The sequence below is a fragment of the Crinia signifera genome, chromosome 11 (assembly GCF_055691185.1).
Source record: "Crinia signifera chromosome 11, ASM5569118v1, whole genome shotgun sequence".
NCBI classification, from domain to species: Eukaryota; Metazoa; Chordata; class Amphibia; order Anura; family Myobatrachidae; genus Crinia; species Crinia signifera.
The window spans coordinates 35472417-35493509 of record NC_139227.1 but is presented as its reverse complement, the minus strand read 5'-3'; the positions used below and the strand labels follow the sequence as shown (position 1 = coordinate 35493509).

Sequence of the window (21093 nt, the reverse complement as noted above, 5' to 3'; positions counted from 1 at the left end):
AGATTTTATTAAGCCCGATGAAGTGATAAACTGGCCAGTGATATTGCACTAGCCAATCAGGCTCCCAACTGTCAAGCTGGGTTTGAAAAATCACAGGAACGGATTGGCTGCTGCGTTATCACCTTCCACTTTATCACTTCATTTGGCTTAATAAATTTGCCCTTGGGGGACCGATGGTTTTTAAGTGTGGAAACCCAAGAAATTGTAACCCAAGGTGCCTTATAAATAAACGTACTACTACTACTACTAGGAGCGCTGGTCATATGTATCTAAAAGATTACCACAATGCTGTGCACTATTGCTGCCCCTTGCAAGAGGTTGTGTACCTCTAGCTAAACAAGAAGAAAAGAGGACAGAGGACATATAGCTTATGCTAATATGTACTCCCAAGGGGCGCAGTGATTCTCAGCTTAATAAGAAAACAATTGATTTTTAATCATAAAAAAATGTATTAAAAGAAATTCATGAAGACATCATACATATATTAAAAACTAAGAAGTGCACTTCATACGCAGGGGCATGCACCCACGTTGAACATTCTGTTATCCAGGTGCACGCACCCAACATAGCGGGTGGAGGGCGGAGAGGGGCGTTGGGCACCGGTCAGCCCAATTACCATATGGGAACGCCCAGAATTTCATGGGTGTTCCCATGAGAATGCTGGGTTTTCTCATGGCAATGAGGCTGTGACGCAGGGGGCGGGCAGCTGACATCACCAGATGTCATCTGCCCGCCCATTTCCGTCCCAACGTGCACGCATATGTAAGTAACCACCGAAAGATGTAGACGTTCCCGGCAGCATGCGAATGGATATTTAACATAAACATGTGCGTGGGAACACACGCTGCGAGGTAGGGTTCGGTGGAATCGCACGGCTGCGAATCAACCAGAATACCCCCCAGAGTGTGTTGATGTGTGTGTTGGCTTGATGCATCCTGTCCACTGTCCAGTAGAACAGGGGTCAGCGGACACCCCTATACGGAGAGATCCTGTAGACAGTGACCGATCTCGCTTTGAGATGGATATTGATGTACTGAAGCCAGTGGTAGCCTAATGAGGCAAGTCCACCCCGTTCCTCTCAGCAGCCGCCACTCCTGTCCTATTCACTAACCAATTTCTTCAGACATTTCTCTCTCTCTCTGTGCTGATCGGATACTGTCAGCCGTGGCACTAGGGAGAGGGGGCATGGACTCCCGCGCTCGCTCTCTCTCTCTCTGCTTCCGGGGATCGTTTGCACAAAGACAGTAATTGGGAACGGCAGATTTGAGCATGTGAAGCGCCAAGAATCTTCCTGATCCTGACAACGGGGCTGAGCAGCTCTGGAGATAGATGGGCTTGTGGGGGGTGTTTGCAGGACGCAAACCATAGTATTTGCTCATGTCCCTTAACTTACACGCATATAATTTATATCTAGTCCTCTTTTACGGTGTTCGTTTTATACAGTGTATAATATAATTTAAGGAATGTAATTTGTGAGCTTATTCAGATCTATTGTTGTTGTTATAGCACCAATCTTATGCTAGCGGCTCCGACTCTATAGAACTCACTTCCCCGCACAGTTTGAGAGGCCCCCACTCTAGAATCCTTCAAAAACATACTCAAGACTTTCCTGTTTACTCAAGCATTTCCTCCATTCCCTTAAGTATTGTTTATGAAAAGCTTTTCTGTACTTCACTGTTCCTGTACTGTATTACATTCATTCTATCTGTTAAGCACAATGGGGCAGATGTATTAAGCTTTAACAAGAGATAAATCCAAGGGTGATAAGGAGAGATAAACGTCCAGCCAATCACCTGCCAACTGCCATGTTACAGGCTGTGTTTGAAAAAAGTCAGTAAGGATCTGATTGGCTGGACGTTTATCTCTCCTTATCCCCCTTGCATTTATCTCTTGTTAAGGCTTAATACATCTGCCCCAGTGACTCCTATTGGAGAAAGAGTGCTATATAAATAAAAGGTATTTGTGTATTATCACGGCGCCCGTAGTAGTTTGAGTACTGTCCTACTCAGCGTAGTACGGCGGCACTGGGATCGCAACACATGCAATGGTACTTGTGCAGTTTCACGGCACCCCTGCCCGCGGATCGCATTGCACGCAAATCGCATGCGATGCGATTTAGCACACCCCCACTATCCACGGCACCCCCCAAGCGTGACGAGCGGACGCGGTATGCGTTCTCCTGACCTGTTCACACCCCCTACTATGGAGTTGATTTTATAAAGTGTGGCGAGCCCGAAGCATGGCGAGAGCACGCGGAATACACGTCAAATAATCCACGTCCTCTCGTGGGTCTCGCTGCGCTTGCCACACTTCAGGCTCGCCACACTTTATAAAATCAACTCCACACCGATGTTGATAGTGAGGGTATTAACAGGTCAGGAGGACGCGTCCCGCGTCCCCTCGCGTTGCTCGCTGCCCTTGCCATACTTCGGGGTGCCATGGATAGTGGGGGTGTGCTAAATCGCATCGCATGTGATTTATGTGCGATGCGATACGCAGGCAGGGGTGGCGTGAAACTGCACAAGTACCATCGCGTCGCACGCAAATTGCATGCGATGCGATCCCAGTGCCGCCATACTACGCTGAATAGGACAGTACGTAAACTACTTAACGGGCGCCGTGATAATACACAAGTACCAAATAAAATAATTATTACAAACTTATCAGTCCCGGTCTCCAAGGAGCTTACAATCTAAATTCCCTAGCTTGCACACACTGAGGTCCATTTTTTTCAGTAGCCAGTAAACCTATCAGTATGTTTTTAGAGGGTGGCAGCATCCAGAGGGAACCTACGCAAGCACAGCGTAAACATACAAACTCCATACAGTTTTGCTCATGGCTGGATCGGAACCCATGACTCCAGTTCATTGCCAAACCTTGAAAATAGAGCTCCACAGGGCAAACAAACTGCTTCTATACATAGTGAAGCCATGATAAATGGAGGTTGAAGACAGAGGGTTAGTTTCTTGCAGGTGATGATTAGGTTCAGGATGGATAATTAGAGCCCCCTGTGTCTCTGTCAGCATGTGCTGATAATGAGACCATCCCCGTACTCTGCAGCTCATCAGTTCTGGTAACGGGGAGCCAGACAGACGGCGATGGCTCTGACGTGCACACAGTAACAGCGATTTAATCTGTCTGCGTGGGCGGAGGTTCTGGGAAGGATTCTGGAGTTTTGTATTGCTGTGTCTTTTATATTAGGCAAATGAGTTTAGGAAGATTACAATGGCAATGACTACAAATATATGTGACACAAGCCGCCTTATGTTCAGCGTATGGCAGAGGAAGGCATGCCTATCCATTCACTGCGAAGTAGTGACATAAGAGCAAACAACTAGTGACATCACTGAGCCTCAATATGCTTCTGGTTTCTAAGGAATTAATACACTTGTTCTGTCATCCTGCTCAACCCATTAACTTGCTACCATAGTGGGCCTCAATCGGGGTTGTAGCTAAACATTTGTGGGTTCCACTGCAATTTTTCTTTTTTGATGTACATGAAGTAGACCCTTGCTCACCTCCGCCATTTTACTGAAGCTCCCTCTGAGTCAGTGGCTGCTGTTCTAGTGGATCCTAACCAATAACAGGTTTGCTTAGGTCAGATTGACGACAGATTTGGCCTATATGAGTTGACCTTGGTAGGCAACACCTTCTTTGGATACTGTATTACAGTTTGCCGATCCAGATGAGTAATTGAAATGAGCCAGTCACTAAATACTAATGAAGGGGAGGGGCTACATAGTGGTAGTTTGAGCCGTCTTGACTATAATGTTGGAGACCTTCTCTATCTGGGTGAATGTGGACTGTAATGTAGACCTAAAACCTTAATTTGATACAACTGCATCGGCTGTAAGTCAACATTGAAAGCTTGTATTATATTCTAGTTTGTTATACAAAGTAGATCTATGTCTCTGAAGAATTGAGGGGGGGGGGGGGGTATTGATGGCACAGCAGATTGGACAGAATATATTAATTGACATTGATAAGTGACAATACAACTCTCAGTGGAGGAGTTAAGTTTTCAATCTCTATGACTACAATATTGTCTACTTCTTTCAGGTGCTTCAGTTTGTCTGAGATGTGGCTGCCATCAGCACTAAGAAGTGACCATCTGTAATTCTGATTGATCGCTATCCGAAGAGATTGCCCCGGAACCCGTTTTATCCTCTGGTATATATCGTGCAGCCAGCAACCTGGACCCAGTCCTTCCTTGTGTCACCCAGTACTGCACAGAAAGGGGAGTCGGTGGGTGGATTCGCTATGGAGACCCCCGATGTTCCAGTGGGGAACCTGATAGATCTAGATAGTGAACCTCTGGTGGTGGTACCAGAATTCCCAACCCAACAAGATACAGACGGGCTCCTGCTGCTGGAAGAGGCCCCCCCGGAAAATGGTGAGAGGGAGGAGGAGATTGAGAGTGATGCCACAGAATCGGCAGACAGTGAGAATGAGAATGCGTCGCCCAACCGCCACCGCTGGAACCTATCGCAGAGATCATCCTCAGAGTCCTTCTCCTCCAATCAGAGCACAGAGTCTGCCCGGGATGAGCAAATGTCTGAACAGAAAGAGTTTATCAGGCAATATGTTGAGAAGATCTTCACTGGGGGGTAAGCAGTGCGATGGGATGGGATGGGGGTTTGGGTGCAGGATGTACACACATTTTAAGTTGGTCCAATCCCCACCCGTTATAACTATATAGTAACAAATACAGATATCAAACCAGAGACATGAAAATAATGGGCCGAGTTGGGTTATTGTGAACAGGCGGATACTGCGGGGGAAGTTTTCTAAGATGGGAGTTCTGTTCCACTATGGGCAACCAATCAGATACTATCTATATTATCTTCTAGAAGGTGCTAAATTGAATAAGAATTAGATTCTGATTGGTTGCCCATAGCAACATCCCATGTGAACTAGAAGCCCCCATCTTAGTAAATATGGGCCAGTGAGCACGGAGACGGGCATACATGTGAGTGAGCAGATAGCACAGGGTTATACAGACATGAGACGTGTGGTGCACAGGAATGAGAATAGTCCTGTGTTTTTGTGTTGCCGCGCTAAGCATACAAGGCTGCTGTTGGAACTACAGGTGCCAGCAATATCTTTAGCACATAGCTGGCATAGCATTGGACCACATGTGCTTTTTTGCCCTTTGCCAGCCTCTTTGGATTGCCAGGTCATACAGGTCAGCAGGTGTTTAGATGAAATAATGGTATATCCCAGTGACCTAGGGACACACGTTCCTGTTTAGTGCAGTAACGTGCCCGGATGATTAAGGGGCCGGATCCTAAACCTCGGCAGAGTGATTCCCTCAGGGGGCCGGCTGTGTGTTTGCTGACTGCCAAAGCGCATCACATTATAAAGCAGATCCCTGAGTTCTCCTGTCACGGCACAAAATGTGCCGAGCCAGCATTCTTACTGCCGCCATGTGCCGTCACTGAAGCCTCCGCTCCTTCAGGGACTCCAGTGTAGTGTATGTAAAATGTGTATCCCTACCACTGAGGGGAAACACTGGGTGACCAATGTGGCAGCAGATTCACCCATTCATTGCCAGGAAGAGGTAGCACATGGTGTGGCAGCTTCCCAGTTCTTCACAGCAAGCCATACAGCTAACATTGACCTGTATGAGCCAACGTGTGCTACTTGTCCAGGTCTATTTCTATATACATATATTTATACATATATTTATGCAGTCACTTTTTAAATATTCTTTTAATCTACGAATAAATATTTAGGTGGCTCTCAATCTGAACTCTCCAATTTTTCCCAGCAGATCATGTTTTCAGGATTTCTGTCTGTGGATGAAAGTACTGACCCAGCAAAATTGATTAATTCACCTGTGTAGTGATTGAAATCCAGAAAACATGACCTGTTGGTGGAACTCTAGGACTGGTGTTAAGAATCCTTTTCTTTGACTGACTGGATCGTGGACCAATCAGAACATGGAGGCGAGGCTTCAGGGTTGTTGGGGGGCGGAGCTATGCTCTGTGTCCCGGCAGCTTGGTAAAAACATAGGTTCTGCAGTGGGATTGATGGAAGGAAACCATCTGGTTCTCACCCATTGATGGCAAAAGTATTTCAAATCATCAATGGCCAATGGTCATCACTAGCATATGGTCGGAGCACCCATTGTTTTTGCATTCACAGCAGTCATCATCCGTAACTGACCTCACACCAACCCCACATTGGGTGGGAAAAAAAGATCTGTCAGAAACCGGCGTCCTTTCTCTGTACACACGAAATTCTGGCTACACGGCGATGAGACACTTATGGATCTTTCATGTTCGTTGACGAGAGTCACCTGGCTGATGAGATCCAACAAGGCACGCATGTCACGGCGCATGCGTACTCTGCTAATAATCGCAGTGTCTCCGCTTTTACACTTATCCGATTGAGAATAAGGCCCAAAATGTGCCTGTTGTGTATGCGTGACAAAGTTTCAGATACAAGGGCTTCATTCAATTATTAATAAAACACTTGTCCGTGGTGCGATAATGTCTTAGCGCTTACTACGGTGTTGTCTGCGCAGATTAATATAATTACACCACAGTAGAGCTCATAAAACGAGCACCTGTAAAAGATACGGACATTTATTACGCGGGTGACTGCTTTTATTTGATGGGAATGTTAATTGTGCGTAATAAAGCCGCATTCACTTGGCATTTCCACCAGCATGTCCAGTAATTGTTGTACATGAATATATGTATATATTTGCAGCAGCGAGAACAGCCGGCTGGCACAGCAATGGCTATATGGGCCATTTCTGTGTTGTTGAAACTCAGCGCTGAATCCGCTCATCCACAACTAATAACTTCAAACGAAGCAGAACAAGCTCAAGGGTGGGGGGTGTGGGGGGGGGGGGGGGGAGAGGGATCCTAAGCCAGACACATAATCCTCCGCTAAGGCCAGAATCCGCCATAGACACGAATATGAGGACGTTCTGTAACATCCTGAATTATTGATCAACTAGGGGGTCCGGGAATTGCGACAACAATGCACAAACTGTTCAAATGCCTGTAATGATCACCGGAGTATCTGAGCCAGATCATCCATTATGCAGCCGAGGCTTATGCCTAGGGCCCTACAGACGCTGGGGGGATTCAGATAGCTCTCTCCCAATCTTTATGTGGGGGTTTGATTTGCAAAGGGAGCAGGAAGGGGGGGGGCGGGCTATGGGAATAAACTGGCTAGATTAGTCTTTATCTGACAGTAACTTTCTGTGGACTAGATGAATTTTATAGAGACCATATTCTAGATAAATAAAAACAACCTTTGGATGTATATCATTCTGCGCAGCCCCTTATTCTGGATCTGTTATGTGATATGTAAAGATTTATCTAGTCCAAACAAAGTTAATGGCAGATTCTAATGGGACAGCGCCCCTAGTGGTCAATTGCAATGGCAGTAGAAACTAATGTAATGTTTAGAGACAGGATCATATGCAACATAAAAAGCTTGAAATGTGCATGCAAAATGCATAAAACATATTTAAAATATGCATGAAAAGTGTTAAAATATGCTATATTAAATAATAAAAAAAGTAATTTTTAACTTATTTATTTAAAAATCAGCATACAATTAGTTGCAAATAAACCTCAAAAATAGGCCCACAGCATCTGCAGATGTCTAGTGCTGTACACAGGACTTTTTTTCTTCCTGGCTGCTACAGCAGACTGCAGTGTCCAAAGCTCTTCTTGCATCAACTACACGGACCCTCATCTCCAGCGCCGATGGATCAAATGTCAGCATAGCGTTTGAGGGCGGCGCAGTGGAAGGCTTCCTCCCTGCGCCACATACTCACTGTGACACGGCATCTCCTCTGCGCCGCGTGATGTCACAACCCTTCTGCCCGTCTCCTCTGCTGCAGAAGTCTGTCTCTTGGTGTAAAGTCCCAGGTCAGGGGCAGGCAAAGGTTCAGGAGCTTCGTAATGACTTTTATCAACATGGATTGGCAGCCTAGAGCAGTGTCAGACATAGTGTACATTCAAGGTTCCCCACATTGCGCACATATTGCCCCAGCCTGCACACTCTACCACTACCTGGCCAGCAGCAGCAGGGAAATGCTATGACTCGCGGGTGGAAAGGGGGCAGGGCCTAAAATATGTACCATCACTAGATTTTAGGTAAAATATGCAATAACCATTGAGAATGGGCAACATATGCAAATGCATATGCAAACATGCAAATGCATATAATCCTGTCTCTAGTAATGTTACAATTAACAGTAAAACATTACATGATTGTTCTGTTTATTGTTGTTTATTATTATTATTATTATTATTATTATTATTATTATTATTATTATTATGTGAACAATGCTGGTCCCACAAGTTGGAATATACTTTAATTTACTAATATACTACTAATAAAGTTAAATAATTTTCCACTTTATTTTGGCCAAATAACCCTTCTTTATAAAGGGATATTTATGTCCAAATTGAATACGGTGGGAGTTCCATTTCACATGGGATTTTGCTATAGGCAACCAATCAGAATCTACTTATTTATTTAGCACTTTCTAGATAGAAGATAATAGATTGATCTGATTGGTTGCCCACAGCAACATCCCAAATTCTATCCCTATTGCTATAGATGTCACTTACGATCCTAATGGTTTATGTGGTTCCTCCTGCAGGGAGGAAATGGACCAGGAGGAGAAGGCCAAGTTTGGTGAGCTCTGCAGCATGGAGAACGGCAAAGGCCGGGAATGGTTTGCACGGTTTGTCAGCGCTCAGGTAAGTGTATATTTGGCGAGCGAGGAGAGTTCGGACGGCGACAGAGTTCTCTAACCCATTTCATCTGTCTCCCCGCAGCGATGCAATTCTAAATGTGTCTCGGAACAGACGTTCTACCGGCTGGTGCAGTCTTTCGCCGTCGTCCTGTTTGAGTACGTCCCCTCCTCCTGGGCTGATTACGGCCAATGTATGTGGACTACTCCTCCGCCGTCTGCTTCATTTCTCTTCTGCTTTCTCCAGGTGCTACCAGATGGATGACTTTGGCCCTGCTAAGAACCTGATGACCATGTGCTTCACCTATTATTATATCGGTGAGATACCTAGACATGTTGCTGGGCTTCCCCTCTGTGTACCCTGGTTAGGGCTGGCAGCATGCCCTCTGCTGACGGTGACTCCCATCTGTATTTGTCCTGCCAGTCTCCCATCTCAGGACAGATGAGCCTTACGCCTGTTCCCAGCTCGGTTCCCGCACCAGTATAAGTGTCCGCAGCTGGTAACAGGCCAGCCACGCTATTGTCACTCCATTATGAACACTTTAATGCTCTCTGTATCTTTCCAATTCCTTTTTATGTGTAAAAAGTGGGAATCGTACCGCCGTGGTGCCCGCTCTCATGTCCCTCTCCTTACAGGCAAGCCACACGTCTCCCCCACTGACTCCCGGGAGAAGCCTGTGAGCACCGGCAGCATCGATGGCTACCTGAAATCGGCCAACTCCTGGCTGTCCGAGAAGAAGGACAACGTTGAGCGACTGCTGAGGACGACGTCGGTCACAACGGAGAACATGAAGGGTTTCTTTGGGGGTCTGGAGAGCAAGCTGAAGGGGCCCCTATCGAAGAGAAATGAGTGAGTAGCACTTGGGGCTGAGTGGTTAGTACATACCGCGTCCCACAGTTCCTGTTACGTTGTTGCCCAGGCATCAAGCATTTCAGATTTACAGAGTATTTCATAAAACCCAAAGCCCTCCAGTGGCTGTGGAACTGCAAGTCTCAGCATGCCATGTCAGTCTCTAACCTCACTAATTGCCTCTGGCTGGCTAAGATTAATGGGAGTTGCACAATATTTGGAGAGCCATCATTTACTCTAAGGGACCGATTCAGACATGTTCGTACATGTCCAAATTTGTCCCCGTATTCGATAGGGGGGTCTGTGCATCCGTGAACATGCGTATGTGCAAACGCCTTCGTCGAGTATCACACTTGCTGGGATGTTTCGCACAGGAGGGAAAGGGGCGGCAGCTAGGGAACACCCAATGTTTTATGGGAGTCCCCATGAAAATGCTGCACATTCCCCATGGGACGATGCCTGCTTGGGGCGGGCAGATGATGTCAGTGCCTGCCCCCTTTTTGGCGATCTGCGGCGGAAGTCTGTTTAGACTGACTTTTATTACCTTTGACCACATGCGAGGGGATGTGTTCTGCTAGCGAGGGGATCTGGGTGGCGCTGGCGGTGGTGGGGGGTTTCGGTGGTGCGGAGAGTATACGCCACCTAGCAAACCGGTCTGAATTGGGCTCAGAATTAGATGATGTAGCTAGAATATGCAATATGCATGTTCTCATTGTATCAGTGTACATGTACTGAGAATGTGTGTTGCTGTATATAACGTAACACTGCGCTGTATGTGGCGTCACCTGTTCCCTGCCCCAAATATTCTGCCAGTGGCTAATACATGCGATTTATTCTCTACAGGCAGAGCGAGGACGCCTCGCGGGAGCCATCAAATGACAGTGAGTGGGCCTCATGTCCCTATTGTTATACCTTCTGCCGGGATCATCTCTGTATGTTACGTTCTATGCTGATTCTATTCCTTCCTGTCTCATGGTTCCATCTCCTATCTCCGTGCAGTCCCTCTACAGAGTCCGGATGAGAAGAAGGGAGAGAAGATCTATCTGTACACACACCTAAAGCAGCAGCCTATATGGTGAGACAGGGGAAAGCCCTGAAAGTGCACCAGACAGGGGTATTTACTAATGTAGGTGCAAACGAGACCATTTAATCAGCTCATTACACGTGATCTGCAATTCCTTATTACCAGTCTGGTATTCTATAATTTAAAGGCCCATACACAATGTGCTATATGCGCACCACGCCGATATCGAAACAAATGACCCGTGTCTAAACACTGAACGATATCGTTAACCGTGGCTTCACCAGGACCCCCGCCGAACATGCAGTCACTGGCGATATCGTCAGATTGGACTGCATGTTCAGAGGACCAGGCATATCATTAACTATCCGCAGGAGCACGCATTGTTAAATATATATATATATATATTGTTTTAGCCAAGTCCCAACAAATTAATTTATCTAGATATTTTTTGGGGAGTGCTTTGTAAGTAAGGGGTAGATTTATTAAGCTCGGTGAAGTGTCTGGTTTTTATCACCGGCCAATCAGCTCCTACCTGTCATTTTTCAAACCAAGCCTGTAACTTCACAGTTAGGAACTGATTGGCCGGTGATAAAAACCAGACACTTTATTACTTCACCAAGCTTAATAAATCTGCCCTTAATTCCCTTACCAAAGTATAAGATGCTGTTTATTATTATTATTATGATTTAGCTCAGCCATCTAAAAATAATTGTTAAAACCGATTACAAAAGCACATTTTTAGGCGGTCTGTAACTGGAACGAACGCAATCTCTTCTTGATGTCACACACTTACCACCAGTCTCTTTGCAGGCACACGCTGCGGTTCTGGAACGCTGCGTTTTTCGATGCCGTGCACTGCGAGAGGAGGAAGCGGTCACCCACAACCAGGTGAGAACACACTACAAAATGAGCAGGCACAGAACTAAAACTGGCAAGAGACTGATGTAAGCTCGGAGGTTCTTCAGTGTAAAAAATCCCACATCATCGTATCGGAAAGGTTTACATTTCAGTACTTCCACTGGTTTAATAGGAAATTCCTTTCCAGGCAAATGTAAATTTTTTTGGGGGGTAACCCAGAATCCACTTTTCACAGCAGAGCTGCAGTACGTACTGAAATCCAGCAGGGGGTGCATAAGCCCATACAGGTTGAAACATTTGGTCGCTGTCTATTAAGTTGTTTAGCCCAGAGATCCAGTGTTAATATTATTATTACAATTTATTGATTAGGTGCCACAATGGTCCATATCACCATACAGTAAGTAACATTAGGATAATGCAGGGTGCGCAGAAGATTACATTACAGTAAGCAAAACCATAGAGTACAGCTAGCACCCACTATTCTCAGTGCACAATACAGCTGGGACGTAAGGTGAGTGAGTAATCATCGAAGGCTGAGACCTACTCCTATGATGACCACATGATTAGCAGCAGTAGAGCCACAAGTGGCTATGAGTGAGAGGAATTCTGGGCTAAATGGCCACTGAGTATATGAAGGGTGTCCGTGACGAGCGAGAGAAGGCGGCTGTCTGTGAGAACAGTGAGAGGTAGGAGGACCCTGCACCCAGGAGCTTACAATCTAGGAGAGAGATAAGACTGAGTACAGGAGGTATGTGTATGTAGATGGGACTTGGTGGGGTCAGTAATTTGGTGACAAGGTTACGTAGTGGAAGGGTACGCATATGTGGATGTGGACTTGGTGTTGTGAGTGGTGACAAGGTTATGTAGTGGAAGAGAACCCGTAAGTGTTACCCGTTAAACCCCCAGCTTTGATCATTTGCCCTGGGACTGTCAGAACGTCTCATCCTCTGGGAAATGGTCACTGCTTAGTGATATGTTAATGAAAGGAAGTTATGTTCCTGCAGGCGATAGATAGAAAAGCTGTGGAGATTTACACTCTGAAGCCCCATTAGAAGATTCTGTGTGGTCTCCTCACCAGTCTGACCTTTCCTACAGCCAGAAAATGGATGATGAGACTTTAATCACCGCAATATAATCCTCTTCTGTAAAGTTGTTGACATTCTTTTTCTAATTAGCCTCTTGCCATCCTTTGAGATCGCATCTGTTCCGCTGCGTCTTGGCAGGTGCTTAACTGCCAGCTTAATTGTTGCAGAAGAGCGTCATAGAGGCGTCATCAGAGCTGAAACCATTCTAATCGCCAGCATTCTGCCTACCATTAGGAACGAGTCCCCGATGAATTGATGAGCTGGGTATTGGTATTTAAAGTAAAACAGTGCTGTTCTGTAGATGGCGCCCTTCTCTCGCGTCATGTTAAGTGCGTCGGACCAGGGAAAAAAGAAGAAAGAATGGAACTTTTGCCAGAAGTAATAAACATGTATATCATTGACTATAGTCATATTAGCGGAACCCAACCATATAAGACAATACAGTATATAGAGAGGTTTCAGGAGAATTATGGTGAGGGGACCGCACTTCTCTGTAAGACACTCGTTTTGTGCAACGTGGAGCCCTTCTGACTAATAGAGGATAATACCGGGAAGTGGTTATTATCATAGTGTATGGCACCGGTTAGTATGCCAGCATTCAGTATAACGACACTGGCATCCCAGCTGCCCTCAGAAGACTGGCTTCGGTACTCCAAATAGATCAGGATGTTGATGCCGGAATACTTTCTACATAGTAATGGGGCAGATACATTCTCCTCCTGGAATCCTTGAGTATTTAGCCCTCAAACATGCCTGAATCATTTGCGTAGGTATTTCTTATTTGTTCATGGTATGGTGGAATATTGGAGATTTACTGCTGCCCAGTGGTGGTAATCTCTATAATACCTAAATCATGCAAGCCTCCTCTAACCTGCAGAAACACTAACGCTAATGGTTTTCAACAAATTTCTACCTCTCTGCAACAACTGCTCTCTCCCATTTCTACACTTGCCTGTCCTGAGACAGCTGTAACCCACCTGATCCACACTCTACAAACTGCCCTTGATGAAGCTGCTCCAGCTACTCCTCACAATCCACGTAGGCTTAGATGCCAACCGTGGCACTCTAAATTAACAAGACACCTGAAAAAACTATCATCTAGATTTGAACGTCAGTGGTGTAAATCTCGAAATCCAAGTGACTTCATCACATTTAAGACTACCTACCACTCCTATCGTAATGCTCTTATCCATGCACTCCTTATATCACACATTGATCATTGCAATAGCCTCCTTACTGGTCTTCCTAAGAAAAGACTCACCACTGCAATCCATTTAGAATTTTGCTGCTAGTCCGATCTTCCTGGCTAGACGTTCAATGTCTGATGATCCGCTCTGCCAAGTCCCTCAATTGTTTGCCTGTATACAGATGGATAAGCTCGCAATGGAGCTGGGCAGGGAATCCTCTCCCTGCTGCCGTGCTGAGAGGGACGCGTGAGCGTGTGAGACGCTGTTGCATCACCATCAGATGGAGCTCTTGTCCGCCAGCTTGCACCAGCTCAGGAGATCTGGCAATTTTTCAGGCTGGCTGACAGGCGCTCCATCTGTATTACCGCATTCAATAAAAAATAGTTCATTACTCTGACACCGACTTATATCTCTTTGCTTATTTCAAAATATATCCCCACCCGACCTCTCCACTCTGCCCAAGATCTGCGTCTCTCTTCCACACTCATTACTCACTCCTACTTACACTTGCAGGATTTTTGTCGAGCAGCACCCACCCTATGGAATGCCCTTACACGTACAATAAGACTCTCCTCTAGCCTCCAAACTTTCAAGCGTTCCCTGAAAACTCACCTCTTCAGGCAAGCCTATCATATCCAGGAACACCCACACAACCTTCAGTAGCATTTATATCTAATTGCATCCCATCAGGACCGTCTTGTAATCTGATGGGACCGCCATGCTATGGAATTCTATCCTTATGTGTCCCTCCTATTATCCTAGAATGTAAGCTTACGAGCAGGGCCCTCCTACCTTTATGTCAGTTTGCTACTACCCAGTTTGTTTTATCACTGTTGTTTCCAATTGTAAAGTGCAATGGAATATGCTGCGCTATATAAGAAACTGTAAATAAATAAATAAGGTGTGCTGACTGTGCCATGGTACCACAAAACATAGGTATATGTGACAGTCACTATCAGCTATTTATTTCATATAAGGCAATGTGTATATATATTTTTTTAGATTTTGCGGTCATTAAAAGAAATTGCAAGTGGTGGTTGCAAGTGCACGTGTGTGTGTGTGTGTGTGTGTGTGTGTGTGGTAAGGGGTGGTGGTGGTGGTGGTGGTTTATGGTTGGAAAGTATCTGTAGTGCTTCAAGCCTATGGATCGCACCAATGGAAACTGCTCCCTTTCTGAAATAAAGATAACACATAGACCAATATATGAAGGTCGCCCCATACCGCTTTAACACTAGTGATGTCAGAGCTTACATTCTCTCTTGCCAGTGATGTCATTCTTTATTTCTGCTCATTGTTGGCATGACCTCTAACTTTTGCCCTTTGCTGACCCTGTTTTTGCTGCTGCTACCAGAGGAAATGCTGGGGAGGAAGAGGACGAGAGGTTGGTTGTCCTATGTTTATCAGCCGTGCTAACTGCATTTATATGTGCAACACATTTTCCCACCTTACACAGGCTTTTGTTTAAACTGCACTTACATTGGAAGCTGCCATATTATGGGCTGAATAAACTGTTCTAATAATTTAGCCTATCAGTTCACTGGGAGCTAGTGATATCACTCAGGCAAAAAGTGTTTCCATTATGTCACTAGTTCTCATTATGTCACTGTATAGGCTGCATTCCAGTGATGTCACTGCTTCCTGGTTTATGTACAGGCTGCTTTCTCAGTGATATCACTGGTTCCTAATGACTGGATAGGATGCACTCTCAGTGATGTCATTGGTTCCTAGTGACTGGATAAGCTGCATTTTTTTACAGATTATTTCAGCTCAATAAATGTTTGCCTCTGTTAAGTGTAGGTAACTATTGCACTTGAATTTGTTTTCTGATTTCAAGTCCATCTGTCTACTCAGTATATTATTTTGTGAAGTAGTTTGACTTCTATCATTTATAATTTATTGTCTATAATGTTGTTGGCGATGATATTAGTAATGTTAAATGTCATACTTATTATTGTATGTGTCATTAATCTGTTTGAAGTGTGCAGACAGTTTTTATTGCATATGGTATGCCTTCAGACAGCAGATCCCTGTGCTTACTTGTAGTGCCCTATATTCTGAGGTAAATAGTAATGATTTGGGTTAGTAACCGTTAAAGCAATGACACCATTTCAGTGACGGCTTAAAATAACAAGGATTTTGGATTCTGCACTAATTTCCCTTTTAGACAGGCATCCCTTACTCTGGCTTTCCAATACTTAGTGTTCCTGCCAGTATACGCTGGAGGCAGCCATATTGTTTGCTATAGCCTAACATTGCCGCCTCTCACTAGGGAGTAAGTGTATTAATGGTTCTAAAAATAAGTGATGTTGCCCATAGTAACCAATCAGGTTCTTGCTATAATTTTTTTCTAGTATGCAATGCAGAAATCATAGACCGAATCTGAATGGTTAGAGCAGGTATGGCCAAACTGTGGCCCTCCAGCTGTTGTGAAATTACACATCCCAGCATGCCATGCCATAGTTCTAGCAAAACTGTGGCAAGCCATGATGGGAATAGTAGTTACAGCTGGAGGGACATAGTTTGACCATGCCTGGGTTAGAGGTTCCCAAATGCGGTCCTCAAGGCACCCCAACAGCCCAGGCTACAGGTGACTTAATTAGTAGCACAGTTAATTTGATTTTACCATCTGTGCTGAGTCGCGGTTATACTTTAAACCTGGACTGATGAGGTGCCTTGAAGACTGTGTCTGGGACCCTATACCCTAGAGGTTTAGTCACTGACTTGTTACATTATAATTGCAGACCCTTAACCCAGCCATGCAGGGCCGGATTATTCCTTCAGGGGGGCTGGGATCACTTTAGACAGGGGGCCCCCTCCCACTTGTCATTAGTGGCCGCAAACTGCACGGGATAATATTACATTGTCAAAGCACAGAGTAAAGGCAGTATGAACTTGGTCAATGGGTAACTGCAGGGGGGGGGGAGGGGATTAAAATAAACCTAAATATATATACATATAAAATACCACATGAAAAGCCTGTGTTTGTCCCTCTGTACCTTACTCTGTAGGAGCCCTGACAGGCTCAGCACTGCCTCTAATTAAAAACCCTCCCATGACGAGGCCTCTGCTGCTGCGGTCCTCCATGGGCCTGAGAAGCATATGATGAGCTCCACCAAGCAGAGCTCATCACAAGCCTCTCAGCCTCTGACCTCTTGTGCAAAGTTACGTAGTTACATAGTAGGTGAGGCTGAATAAAGACTTGTGTCCATCTAGTTCAACCTATGTTTATAGTAGCTAATCCTCTCATGGGACTTAGTCAACCCCCAGTAATGCACTGCACACTTGTGCAGTCAGTGTGCCTTGGCCCCCAATGCTCAGCACCATTAATCATCATCACATTGGCAGGTAGGTGAAGTACCAGGGGTACTGACCTACCCCCCCCCTTAATCCGGACCTGCAACCATGTATTGATATATACTGTACTGTAGGCCACACCTGCTCTAAGTTACGATCCAATTAAAAAGTCAGGCACTTCACATGTAAGGATAGACACCATTGTACAAGTAAATTCTGCATTCCCTGCCTATGTGAGGTAATGAGGCTTGTTCTGGCCTCAGCTATACCAGGGCCACCTCCTAATCTAGAACTCATTTTACTGCGCTGGTGTTGTATTGACGATATCATAGAATATACTGTACTTTAGTTTCCGGAAACTTGTTACAACTGCGGAAGGGTTAACCGAAGCCACCGGGTGACTCATACAGCAGAATAGACGGCCCTGAGAGGATAAATGCCAGTTTCCAAGCAGTCGGCCCCTCTCCCATTTATCCCCCCACACAAACCCACATCGCCGGTGACAGCCCCTATAGAGTGTGACACAGCTGCATGTGAGCCCGCCTGCAGCAATGGTAATGAGTGCCCTTCATCAGCGCTGCTCGCTAATTACACCTCCCCGCAAAGCACAGGGAGATTATCTTCTTTTTATCTCACATTGTTTTTGCCATCTTTACAGCAGATAATATATTGGGGTAACTGCATAACCTCATGTTGTCCGATATCGCCCTTTCTGCCTCAGTGTCCCCATATTAACTGTACAACCCAATGCTTCAACTTTCTCCTCATTACCCCTAAGCCAGTGGTTCCCCAACTCAGTCCTCAAGGCACTATAACAGGTTACATCAAAGTACCAGACAATCTGCTCCTAACTGTCATTTTTCAAACACAGCCCCATAAGCCACCTGAGTTCTGGCATGGATATTTTTAAAACTTTGAGTGTTGGTGCCTTGAGGAAAGAGTTTGGGAACTACAAACCATTTTTAGCTCTAGTATTGATCTGTCTGGCACGTTCCACATCAGTTACATTGCGTCCACCTTTCTATTACAAGTGTATTTTGCTATTTGAGTTGCCTACATGTTTCAGCGTACTACTATCCCCAACAAGCTGCTTCAGCCTGATAGGAGTTGTGGTGTAACAACAGCCAGAGCCAGCCTGTCTATACCTGCCCTTGTCCAGCATCTGCTTGTTCTATAACTGTAATATGTTTTACAACTCGGCAGAGACCGCTGGTATCACATGACCCAGGAGGAGCGGGACGACAGCCTGCAGTTTAATGAGAACATCACATTTGGGCAGCTTGGGTAGGTTCTCTTGTTACGCTTACACTAAGGAAACTCGTATGTAATTACCTACAGAAATTGTTCTTATTTTATTTTTGTGCAAGTGTTTAGTAAAGTTTATGGGCAGCATTTGTTCTGTTCAAGGGAAAGCTCTATAGAATGTAAAGTGGCCATGTCTGAACACCACTTATTAAGCGTATGCAGTGTTATTGTCGTCATTGCAATGTGCGGTGGTTCTAAAAGTCGACCATTTTGTTCACAATCTCGAATACTGACATGTCAACATTGACAAAATGTCAGTACATTCAAAATGATTGATGTTATGCGCCTCTACATTATGATTCTATAGATTGTAAGCTTGCGAGCAGGACCCTCCTGCCATTTGACTTTCTGTAACTACCCAGGTTATTTTATCCCTGTTTCTAATTGTAAAGTACATCGGAACCTGCTGCGCTGTATAACAAACTGCTAATAAATAAATACTAGGTGATTCATCGCGCCCTCCGGGCGCACTTCACACTGTCGTAAGGGGCTATGAGGGTCTGACCGCACCCTTCCCCCTCCCCCAGAGCTGCAGGTCTGCACACACACACCCCCCCTCGCTGGAGCTGCGGATATGCCCGTCCTCCCCCGGAGCGGCAGGTCTGACCCGCTCGCGGGGGTGGGGGTGGGTTGTTGGTGTGCGGGCAGACCCACTGCTCACCTGGTGGCTGTGGAGTAATGGTGGATGCTGGGCGTGTAGTGTAGCCCTGGCTGGGCGGGGGGGAGGTGATGTCAAGGGGGTGGGGATGTGTATAATGTTGGTCTTTTCCCTAGGGGGGCGGGTTTGTGTATAACGCTGGGCGGGGGGGCAGGGGCTAAGGCACAAACTATGTGTGTATAACGCTGTCAATCACTCTTGTAACCCCGCTCAGCGTTAAACACACAGGGGATAAGTGACAGATCTGGCTAAATATATAAGAGATTAGGGCTAGGATTACGTACTGGGGCAAAGATTCTCACTGTTCACACAATTAAGGGCGAAGTTATGTCCGTGTCGATATGGAAAATGCTGATTTTTAGCCCCTGTCGAGATAGAACCATGTCGACTTTTAGACCATGCCGTCATTCTTGTGTCGACATAGCAAATGTCAGCATTATGATTGTCAAACTGGTTTTCCACACCTTTTGGGAGTACTGATGTTTTGCGCAAGATAACCATGGGTAGCACAGTAAGTAATTCCATGAACATTGAATACCTAGGGTAAGTGTACCAGATATGCTTCCCGGCTGGTCACTGTAAATAGGGGTCCGTCTTTGAAATAGTGAAGTATATACAGTAATATGCTTTCTATTACTATATACAGCGTATATTCTACAGTAGTAGTTAGGTCTTTTCCACCCCGATGCTCAGTTTCTATTACACTTCTGCCTGTGTTTTTGGTAACAGATATAGATAGATGCACTCTCACTTGTCTGTCTGTCTGTCTCTCTCACACATCACGGTCTCTTTTATATAGGACGTTCACACACAACATGGTGGCGTTTGGGCTGAGTAAGAAACTATGCAGCGACTTCCTGAAGAAGCAGGCGGTGATCGGGAGCCTGGACGATGGTGAGATCTTCAACAGAATTTTTCAAATGTTACTTTGTTGAAGAGATTAGTACAAATACAATGAAATTAAAATAAATACAAATACAGCCAAGTCAATTCATTGAGGGTTTAGCTAAATATTGCACCCAAAGAAAAGAAAGAACAGTCGCTGTGAGCGACGCGGGCGTTTTTAGCAGATATTTTGAGGATTGCTCACGGCAACGTTGGCACTCAAAGGGGTAATAAAGCAATTTTCACACCTGTTTTAACAAATTCCCTTCGCACTCAAAGGGTTAATCAGTTCAGAATGCCCTCCATTCCTGGTGGCTAATATACAGTACAGGACACTCGCCATTCCTGGTTGCTAATATACAGTACAGGATGCCCTCCATACCTGGTAACTAATATACAGTACAGGATGCCCTCCATACCTGGTAACTAATATACAGTACAGGATGCCCTCCATACCTGGTAACTAATATACAGTACAGGATGCCCTCCATACCTGGTAACTAATATACAGTACAGGACACTCTCCATTCCTGGTGGCTAATATACAGTACAGGACGCCCTCCATACCTGGTAGATAATGTACAGGACGCCTTCCATACCTGGTGGCTAATATACAGTACAGGACGCCCTCCATACCTGGTAGCTAATATACAGTACAGGACGACCTCCATTCCTGGTGGCTAATATACAGTGCAAGATGCCCTCCATACCTGGTAGCTAATATACAGTACAGGACGCCCTCCATTCCTGGTGGCTAATATACAGTGCAGGACGCCCTCCATACCTGGTGGCTAATGTACAGTGCAGGACGCCCTCCATACCTGGTAGATAATATACAGTACAGGACGCCCTCCATACCTGGTGGCTAATATACAGTGCAGGACGCCCTCCATTCCTGGTGGCTAATATACAGTGCAGGACGCCCTCCATTCCTGGTGGCTAATATACAGTGCAGGACGCCCTCCATTCCTGGTGGCTAATGTACAGTGCAGGACGCCCTCCATACCTGGTGGCTAATGTACAGTACAGGACGCCCTCCATACCTGGTGGCTAATATACAGTGCAGGACGCCCTCCATTCCTGGTGGCTACTATACAGTGCAGGACGCCCTCCATTCCTGGTGGCTAATATACAGTGCAGGACGCCCTCCATTCCTGGTGGCTAATATACAGTGCAGGACGACCTCCATTCCTGGTGGCTAATATACAGTGCAGGACGC

At 45.6% G+C, this 21093-nt stretch overlaps 1 protein-coding gene across 3 annotated transcripts in view; it reads left to right on the top strand.

Moving 5' to 3' along the window:
• Window positions 1-21093, top strand: part of KIAA0513 (KIAA0513 ortholog) — a 66634-nt gene that overhangs the window by 37396 nt on the left and 8145 nt on the right. For 2 of the 3 annotated variants that reach the window (XM_083165007.1, XM_083165008.1), the window contains exons 2-12: window positions 4060-4607; window positions 8636-8735; window positions 8814-8887; window positions 8976-9046; window positions 9365-9578; window positions 10422-10459; window positions 10578-10653; window positions 11413-11490; window positions 15084-15113; window positions 18230-18310; window positions 19789-19883. In XM_083165007.1, coding sequence (XP_083021133.1) covers window positions 4261-4607; window positions 8636-8735; window positions 8814-8887; window positions 8976-9046; window positions 9365-9578; window positions 10422-10459; window positions 10578-10653; window positions 11413-11490; window positions 15084-15113; window positions 18230-18310; window positions 19789-19883 — 1204 coding nt within the window. In that variant the 5' untranslated portion in view covers window positions 4060-4260. The remainder of the gene's footprint in view (window positions 1-4059; window positions 4608-8635; window positions 8736-8813; window positions 8888-8975; window positions 9047-9364; window positions 9579-10421; window positions 10460-10577; window positions 10654-11412; window positions 11491-15083; window positions 15114-18229; window positions 18311-19788; window positions 19884-21093) is intronic. The other variant, XM_083165009.1, reaches the window with a different exon arrangement.